The sequence below is a fragment of the Brassica napus genome, chromosome C3, assembly GCF_020379485.1.
Source record: "Brassica napus cultivar Da-Ae chromosome C3, Da-Ae, whole genome shotgun sequence".
Classification (NCBI taxonomy): Eukaryota; Viridiplantae; Streptophyta; class Magnoliopsida; order Brassicales; family Brassicaceae; genus Brassica; species Brassica napus.
In genome coordinates, this window is record NC_063446.1 from 70,993,969 (window position 1) to 71,004,408 (window position 10,440).

At 33.9% G+C, this 10,440-nt stretch overlaps 1 protein-coding gene and 1 pseudogene across 1 annotated transcript; both read left to right on the forward strand.

Annotated features, from left to right (window-relative positions):
* Positions 1-1,684: 1,684 nt before the first annotated feature.
* On the forward strand, positions 1,685-2,336 carry LOC125583504 (annotated as a pseudogene).
* Positions 2,337-5,164: 2,828 nt separating this feature from the next.
* Positions 5,165-8,380, forward strand: LOC106378063 (pollen receptor-like kinase 5). The gene is made up of 3 exons (XM_013818251.3): positions 5,165-6,322; positions 6,421-7,062; positions 7,177-8,380. Exons 1-3 carry the CDS (start codon positions 5,614-5,616, stop codon positions 7,809-7,811), a joined length of 1,986 nt encoding a protein of 661 aa, XP_013673705.2. The 5' UTR covers positions 5,165-5,613; the 3' UTR covers positions 7,812-8,380.
* The last annotated feature ends 2,060 nt before the right edge of the window (positions 8,381-10,440 follow it).

A 10,440-nucleotide genomic window follows, 5' to 3' on the forward strand; every position in this document is an offset into this window, starting at 1 on the left:
GACATAAATGATTCAACAACCGATAATAAATGATTCGAACCCTAGACCTAGATGTAGAAGCCGTTAAACCTTAACCACTAGGCTACGGTGATTCCACGTAAAGAATATTCACATATAGCATATTTCTATGCTATCTTGATCGGATATCGGTATCACAAAGATCAATGACAATTAGCACATGATACTCATTCAATCCACTAATTACGACCACCTATCAACAAATTCAAATTAGTAATACTACCTCCAATCGACAAAGACATATGTTTTGGAAAAAAATATTGTTTCACAAATAGAAAAAAAATTATTTCAAAAATATATATTTGTGAAAACACTGTGGCTTAGTGATTTTTAGACAAAATAGAAAGTATATAAACCAGCAAAAAAACTTCGACAAATATGTAGTTTTCACAAGACTCCGAGCGGGAAACTAGAAATTCAGTGAAAGTAACTTCCGCGTCCAACTGAACAAAGAAAAATGCCAAGATTTTTTAGAAGATATATAAGTAACTACTTTTTTTGTCATGTAGCTTTGCTAAAACATTCTCTAAGGACTTAGCAATCTGCAAGTCATGCATGCTGGTGAAACCAGGCTAATTGTAAAGAAGAGGAGTAGCATCTCGCTCCTCACTAGTAAAGACATGCATGTCGTTTGTTCTATTCAGTACAAAGCGTAGATTCTTCTCTAAGCCACTATAGTAGTAATACTCCTATTACAATCAGACGCAGTTACACAAGGTCCAAGCATCTCTCTCTCTCTCTCTCTCTCTCTCTCTCTCTCTCTCTCTCTCTCTCTCTCTCTCTCTCTCTCTAACTTTGTTACCTTCCTTACTCACGTGCCTCACCTGATTCACCTGGACTGCTTGATTCTCCCGATGTGCCTTCTTCCTTCCACAATATACGCTGACATTTAATATATGGCACATGCAATCCAGCAATTACTACCACCTAACATGACCAAATCTCAATTAATAATTACTCAACCTAAAAAACCAAGGTAAGTTATTAGATATATACTGAGAGATAAACTATTAGGGACAAAGGTTCTACATCGGAAATTGGAAAAGATCCTAATTAATATATAATATAGATGAGTCACTTTTCTTATCACCAATTGGTTCTAGATTGGAAGCACATCTAGCTTAACATGGTATCAGAGCCTGATCCACGCAGTCCAACCCGATCCACATCGATCAAGCCTAAAATTGGCCCATCGATTCTTGCCCAAATATTCCAAGATTAACGCTCAAGGAACCATCATCTCGAGGGGACGTATTAGGGACAAATAGCCCACATCGGAAGTTGGAAGAGATCCTAATTAATATATAAGATGTATGGACCACTCCTCTTATCACTAATTAGTTTTAGGTTGGAATCTCATCTATCTTAACATAAACTGAGCAAGGAGGAAAATCTCCATCAAAGAGCATCCAAATCAAAAGAAGCAAATCACGTAATTCAGCTGGACTGGTTGATTCTCCCCATGTGCCTTCTTCCTTGGACAAGATACTCTGATACTTAACTCATGCGATCCACCAATTAGCACCACCTCCTGACTAAATCTCAATTAAAAACTATACATCCTTAAAAAAACCAAGGAAAGTTAATAGATATATAGAGAGAGAAACGTAGAAGATGAGGAGCATTCAAATCAAAAGAAGTGACTTTTCTTCTATAATTTGAGGGAAGATACTAAAAAAAAAACGTTTCTTCTTTTGTGCTCTCTTGAGAAAATGGGATCCAGGCTTCATGCTTTTATGTACCCATGTTTTGCTTCTTGTTATATGATTCCATATCTTCATCTAGCCAACAAATTAGCTGAGAAAGGTCATCACATAACTTACTTGCTTCCCAAGAAAGCTCAGAAACAGCTCGAATCTCTCAATCTGTTCCTTGACATCATTTTCTTCCACCCTCTTACTCTTCCTCCTGTTGAAGGTCTCCATGTTGGCGTAGAGACAACCGCAGATCTCCCACCAAACACGACTGGTAAACTCATATCCGATGCCATGGATCTCTTAATCGAGAAAATAGAAGCACAAGTTCGTGCATTGAAACCAGGCCTATCTTTTTCGATTTAGTTCCTTGGATTCCAGAAATGACCAAAGAGTTTGAAGTGAAGAGTGTGATTTACCAGATCGTATCCGCAACTTGTGTAGCTATTGCTCTTGCACCTGGTGTTGAATTAGGGTTTCCTCAACAACCGGGTTATCCTTCTTCCAAAATGGTTTTACGTGGGCATGACGCCAATCTCTTGTGACAACCTATCCTTTGGACCCCACCGATCCCGTGGATCCCATGCTCACAACCCTGCAGGGCACCGACACTAACCCTTCACATGTGAGCCCTCACTGACTCCCCCATGTAGGTTATTGATGCGCTTGGCGTTACTCGAACCCAAGACCTCACCCTTTAACAACTCTCCCACAGGACAAGCTGCCACCAATTCATATGCAGCTCAATTGGTGAAAACTTGTCTTTTGGGAGAGTTATTAAAGGGTGAGGTCTTGAGTTCGAGTAACGCCAAGCGCATCAATAATCTACATGGAAGAGTCAGTGAGGGTTCACATGTAAGGGTCGGTGCCCTGCAGGGCTGTGAACCTGAGGTCCACGGGATCGGTGGGGTCCACGGGATTGGTTGTCACACAAAAAATCGATTTTTTTTGTGACAACCTGTCCCGCTCACTCGGAACCCGGCTCACAGCCGGCTCACCTAAGGGTTTATTGGTAAAATAATCAATAAAAACCAAAATTAGTTTTTAGAGAGAGAGAGTAATATAAGAAAGTAAAGAGGAGAGAAAATGAAATTTTGGTTAGTTTGTTAATTTTGGGGTTTTGAGTTGTTATATGAGTTTCTATATTTCCAATTGATATTCTTGTACACTGTTAATTTTGATGTTGATTTCATAATATTACACGTTTGTCTGCGAAAATCATGTTACTCGTGAAATTATTTCTGGATAGTTTTTCAATGGGTAAGTTGAGTGATGAGTGTGCATTTTAGAGGTAGTTTTTATTTGTTTTACTGTTTGAGGGCATGAATAGTCTATAATTCTCTGTTGATCAATTTATTGGAATAGTTTTAATATATGATAGGAGATGTATAATGCTGTATTACCGTTACTGCGTCCATTCATTGTGAAAGGGAAGAGTAAAGAGGACGGTTTCGCAGATCCGTTCGACCCGACACATATTGTTTGAATAAGGTTTTTCAATTTTATGGGCTTCAAGTATTAACTACAATCAAACCCACAAACACACAAATAAATTAAAAGTGTGTGAAGCCCAAATAGAAAGAGTGTGTGAAGCCCAAATAGAAAGCCCAAATAGAAAGAGTGATGAGAACATTGATTTCGTAAATAGGAAGGGACGAGCGACAAAATGCAACTTTATTGTAATACATAATATAAGATATGTGTTAATATCTTATTAATTATTTGAGGAATATTACAACATTTGAGGTATGAAATATGTCTAGAAATAACTAAAATACTAATTATTAGAATAACTAGAATAACTTATTAGAAACTAGATACTTATTAGAATCCTTAGAAAAATAAGTTGGTCCAACTAAACATATACTATATTCTCACTAAATTAACCATTAAATTAATTATTAATATACAACAAAATATTATTCATTTTCCATAAATAAAAAACTATATAATTACCTAATATGATTACAATATATATGAAAATTAATTCTTTTGAATAATAAATATTATAATAATTACTGACTTATCAATTATTCAATTATTCAATATATATTTATTATATTATTGATCAATATTCAAAATATAATATTAACACAAAATAATTGATAAGTTATTTATTAGATTATAATAACTTTTTTGATCTTGAATAATAAAAACATAATAATTACTGACTTATCAATTATTCAATATATATTTATTACATTATTATTTCATAATATGTAAAAGAACACAAAATAAATAATAATATGTACAAATAATTTATATATACAATATTCTTTTCGCGCAAGATGCGAATCTCAACCTAGTATACATTTAAACGATGAAGCTTGACAAGTATTTATATGCTGCAAGATCTTTGAGATCAGTTGTGAATTTTCTAATTTACCTATGAATCTTACAGCAAGGTTTTGTCTAACAACAAAAAGTTCCATGATATTACTACTAACCAGGATTCAAAACAAATTAGTAAGACAAAATGGTACTAATTAGCGAGACAAATTTCACAACAATCATATTTATCTTATTTTATATTGTGACTACTTAATACTGTAAATTCAGAATTGATGAACCAATTCCGAGTCTGCTAATCATCCTCAAGCGGTAACCACTTGGACTAGTGAACCGTATGCATGCATAATAAACTGTGTAAATTCTCTGTAAATGCTTATAAGATAATAATCAATATCACAACAGTTCGAAAAATATATTCATGTCAGTTTAGCCAAACCTGTTTTCAAGGCAGTGTACCTAATATTTATTGTGATGGCCCTGACAGATCAGGTGGTTAGCATGTGAGTACGACAGTGTACCTAATTTATATTGTGATGAACTGATGATTGCCTGATCGATCTTAACAAATGATTTTTTATTTGAACACAGAAAAGAAAAGAAAATCTAGTCTGATGATCTAAATATGAGAATAAAATATGGGATAACTACTTAAGAAAGCAGATGTGCAAGCAAAGCCTATTTTTTGAAACTTGTTATATAATATCCAAATTTAAGCAAAAAAAAAAAAAACTTGCTATATAATATAATTCACCAGTTTAATGCCTAACTAGGAACAGCAGGTGTTAATTTTCAGTGACATTATCCATTTGGAAAAATGATTAGAAAATTAATTGTTTAAGTAAGACAAAGTTTTAAGTACATTTTACAATTGGATAGTGTTGAATGTTGGCTTGAAAATTTTAAATTTATAGTTTAGATGTTGTATTGAACTGAAAATCCTTACAAATTTTTAAAGATTTTATAAGTTTATTGCTGTGGAGTATATTGAATATTCTCTAATATTGTATATTATATATAAATAATAATATCTTATATCATAATTAGTTGAGATTTAAAAAATTTCAGTTAAAATTTTTATCATATATAATATTATAATATTTTATTTTATTCATTAGATTAAAAAGCATAGTGTGATAATGATTAGTGTGGTCAATTTTATTTAACCGTTATAATATTTTGATAGTCCGAAAACCAATAGATAAAAAGACTATATTTTAATAGAATAGATACTTGAGATTTGTTATACCAAATTAAATCATTAGAAATAAAAAAAACTATGGTTGGAACAAAAAATCAAATGACAAATCAGAATTACATATATATATATATATAACTTAAAAAACAAGATAATTGAATGGCTATCCAAGGATATCTCTCACCTAATAATAATTTTAAGATGACACAAATAAAAAAAGGAAACAGAAAGAAGAAAATAGGGGAAAACACACATCTTTGCCAATTTACGTACACACTTCTGCTTATTCGTGGTAGGTTTTGTTCTTCCCTCGTTCCATTCATGCAATTTCTTGACTTTCACGGAAGCCACGACAAGAACAAGAATTAAAGATTTCACTGAGATCATATTGGTTCCATTGTGCGTGTAACCGCAATGCGGACTTGGGAGAACCCGGTTACGCTTGCGTGTAACACGGCCTTCAGGAAAACTCTACCTTCTTGCACTCTCCTCGTCATCTTTATCGCCGTGTTATGCCCGGTCGTAATGTCTCAGATGGTTGTGCCAGATTCAGACGCAGATTGTCTCCTGAGATTCAAAGATACATTAGCAAATGGTTCGGGGTTTAATAGCTGGGATCCATTTACATCACCATGTCGAGGAAATGACGCGAATTGGTTCGGTGTTCTATGTACCAATTTCGTTTATGGGTTACAACTTGAGGGAATGAGCTTAACCGGGAAGTTAGACCTGGAACCATTGGTTCCTATGAAGAATCTACGAACCATAAGCTTCATGAACAATGATTTCATTGGCCCAATGCCTCAGGTTAACAGGCTTACTTCCATGAGATCTTTGTATTTGTCTAATAACCGGTTTTCGGGGGAGATACCGGCAGATGCATTTCAAAATATGCCCCATTTGAAGAAGATTTTCTTGGCGAATAACGCTTTTCGTGGGGCAATCCCTGCTTCTTTAACTTCTTTGCCAAGGCTTATAGAGGTGAGGCTAAATGGTAATCAGTTTCAAGGGCATATACCATATTTTAAACAAGAGGATCTTAAGTTAGCTAGCTTTGAAAACAATGATCTAGATGGACCCATCCCTGAAAGCCTTCAAAACATGGATCCTGGCTCTTTTGCAGGTACATTTTCATTAGTATGTATAGATTAACATGATAGGATAAAATATATTTTTCAATTTATAAAATGAATTGAATGTCTTATGTTTTGTAAATTGTAGGTAACAAAGACTTGTGTGGTCCTCCCTTAAATCCATGTTCTATTGATCCAAGATCTCATCCTAGTCCTCCCCAGGGGAAGAAGAGCGAATCTTTTAACACTATAGCAATCGTTTTGATATCTATTGGAATAATACTAGTGATCATCGCGCTTGTGATCTGTTTCATCCAATCAAGAAGACGAAACTGCCTGTCAGATTATCCTTCAGCTGGTAAAGAAAGGGTAGAAAGCTACACTTATCATGAGCCCGAGATTAACAAGATCAATAAACCAGCAGAATCCGTTGTCAATCACGCAAGGAGAGGATCCATGCCTGATCCAGCAGGCAGGCTTCTATTTGTGAGGGACGACGTTAAAAGATTTGGTCTTCAAGATCTTCTTAGAGCTTCAGCTGAAGTTCTTGGTTGTGGAACATTTGGTGCTTCATACAAAGCAGCGATATCCAGCGGACAAACATTGGTTGTGAAGAGGTATAAACATATGAACAATGTTGGAAGAGATGAGTTTCATGAGCATATGAGAAGGTTAGGGAGATTAAACCATCCGAATCTATTGCCTCTAGTCGCTTACTATTACCGGCGAGAAGAAAAGCTCTTAGTCACTCAGTTAATGGCTAATAGTAGCTTGGCAAGCCATCTTCATGGTATATTTTAACATTATATTATACATTTAACGGATTTCATCTTAAAACCAACCGGCAGTTTGGTCTTTTACCGGGGATTACTAAAAATTTGAGTTTTATTTTCTATGTTTTCAGCAAATCATTCCCCGGATCAACCTGGATTGGATTGGTTAACACGTTTAAAGATCATAAAAGGATTGGCAAATGGTTTATCTTACTTGTTCAAGGAGCTACCAACATTAACTATCCCTCATGGTCATATAAAGTCATCCAATGTGGTTTTAGACGAATCACTCGAGCCATTGTTAACAGATTACGCTCTAAGACCGGTGATGAGTTCAGACCATGCACATAACTTCATGACTGCCTACAAATCACCAGAGTATAGACCAGAGAAAGGACAAGCCATAACAAAAAAGACAGATGTTTGGTGTCTCGGTGTGTTGATATTGGAGCTTTTGACAGGGAGATTCCCTGAGAATTATTTAACGCAAGGTTATGACCCGGGCATGAGTCTTGTGACATGGGTTAATGACATGGTTAAAGAGAAAAAAACAGGTGACGTGTTTGACAAGGAAATGAAAGGGAAGAAGAATTGTAAAGCGGAAATGATTAGTTTGTTGAAAATAGGGTTGAGATGTTGTGAAGAAGAAGAAGAGAGAAGGATGGAGATGAGAGAGGCTGTGGAAATGATTGAGATGTTGAGAGAAGGTGAACCTCATGATGAGTTTGGTTCCATGGATCATCGAAAGTCCGGCTACGAGGTCTAAGTATTAAGTACGAATCATAGTTCGATAATGTTGGATGGTGATGACTTTGGTTTTTAGATGAACGGATGAGTTTTAGGGCTTTAAAATGCATAACAAGAGCGTGAATATTCCTGCGGTCCTAGCTTGACCGGGGAGAAGATTGAAAAACATGTGATGATGGGTTTTTCTTCCTTAATGGTTAGTGCAGATGATTAAGAAAAAAATGTATGAGAAGTTAGAGGTCCTGAAAGTGTGGTATACGTTTCAATTGTGTATTTTCTGATGATCTTACTAACAATAGTGATTACATTGTAAAGAGTATCTCACTTCCTAAAACTACATCAATTACAATTACATAATATTGAGTAATAAATGGAACACAATCATCCTCACCAGTATATCTTCTTCATAAGCCCTAGCTTCTTCTTCTTTTGAATCCACCATGCTCATGATATCTAGGAAGCTTCCTTTACTTGTAAAAAAACATTAGGGTGTAATCTTTATCTTTGCTCTGCGTGTGTTTAGGGAAGCTACCACTCCAGCATTCCATCAAAACATTAGGCACAAATTTTCCTTCACGCATGTGTTTCATCCTTCCAATCCCACCTCCCTCGTTTGTGGAATCCGATCAAGAGAGAACTAATAGTAACCAAGTTCATAGAGAAAGCTCTAGTTTCCATTTGCTCCACCAATTAACGATTGGGGGCAACTTAAAGATTTTAGTAGGGGCAGCTGGCCCCTCCCTGAGGCCTGAGGGTTCCATCTAAAAGAGAATTATACACAATAATATCAAGGAAAACCCCGTTAAATCCTCACTGCATCATCCATGATCCATCTGATAAGATTTACAAGATCCTTGGATCAGTATATGATACATCGAATTATCAGGTTCATTGCCAGATACTTCCATTTCATTCCATACGACCAAAGCATCTTTAGATTTTCCAAACATACATAACACATGAATCAAGCTGTTATACGCGAATATGTCAGGAGCGGTAGAGGATCCAGACACCAAGCATTTATATTTCATTGCTTTGAAAGAACTCAGTGCAACCAGAGGTCGATCTAGAAACTAATTTAATATGGGACACAATATATATATATATATATATATATATATTATATTAACGAGAAATTAAATGATTCAATAAAACATATGTTTAGTTATATTATATTATATTTTCTAAAATTACATTATTTAAAAAAAATATATAATTCTTTTTAAAAAGTCATATTAAAAGATAAAACAATCTTTGTAGTGCTAGATATTTTTCAGTAATACTAAAAATTAGATATTATATATAATTTTATTATGATAAAGTGTATTAATTTTAGTTGTTGTATTTGTTTTAAGTGTAGAAAAATATAAACTTGATAAAAATAGTTGTTAAAATAAAATTTAAATAGAGTAATTTTTTAAAAGTTAAAACCTAATATTAAAGAAAAGGAAAAAAGAAAATCATTTATATTAGACAACAACATCAATCCAGAAATGAACATTTATTTTATGAAAGGGTGACTAAATGTAATAAAGTGCGTAAAAAATATCTGAAAAACAAAAAGAAGTGATCGGATTCAAACTTGAGTTATTTTGGGCACCATGGAACAATTTAAGACATAAGAGCTGACAACTTCTATCTTTCTATGCCTTTGTACAGAGAATTTATAAATTAGCATGTAGCCCCACCTGTTAAAGGCGTAGTATTCTTCTATCTGTCTATGCCTTTGTACAGAGAATTTAACTGGTAACCGTAGTATGAACACTAGAAACAAAGAGAAAAATAACAGATATAAATAAAATTAAAATTGCAGAAATGATGAAAAATAATTATATTTTATCAAATTTAATGATTTTTTTTTATTTATAATACTCTACAATAAAGAGAAAGAAAAAGAATAGACAGAAAATTAAAGCTATTCCTCATAAATGGAAAATCTTTTTTACAAATATTAATAGGGAAGGTTGTATTCTTCTTAGGGGTGGGCACTTCGATTATTTTATCGGTTCGGTTTGGGTTCGTTCGGTTTGATTAATTTGGTTCTAATTTTTTTCCAACTGAAGTAGACCATAATTAGTTTGGTCTAGATCGGTTTTGGTTCGATATGTATTTTCGGTTTGGTTTGTATTTTGGTTTAGTTTGTATTTCTGCTCGGTTTGATCAAGTTCTCTTAATTTACTTCTTTTAAGAGAAATCATGTTTTAAAATATAAATGTATGGTCATGAAATCATCAAGTTGGTGATAATAAAACATAAATTATGTGAACTAAATTCAATACAAAACTAAAACTAAAACCTCTGAAAAACCACAAAAAGAGTTCTTACAAACAAAATCAAACCAAAATTACCTAAAGTAAATAGAAAATTATGCTGAAGACACAGAGGAAAAGAGACATTGTGGAGAGCTTTTATTTTAAATGATAGTTTTGGTTTTACGCAACCTCCGTTTACATATAAGAATTCAAGAGTTTTTTTTTTTGTAATCAAATCGGATTAATATTAGGTTAGAAAAATATATGCTATTAAATAAATAATAGAAAATATGTGGGTTTAGTGACTTTAGTCTTAGGATTTTAGTATCTCGTATATTGCTATAGTATGTTGATGTGTAGCATTCTGTGAGTAGTGTTTATTTTTTTACTTTTTAT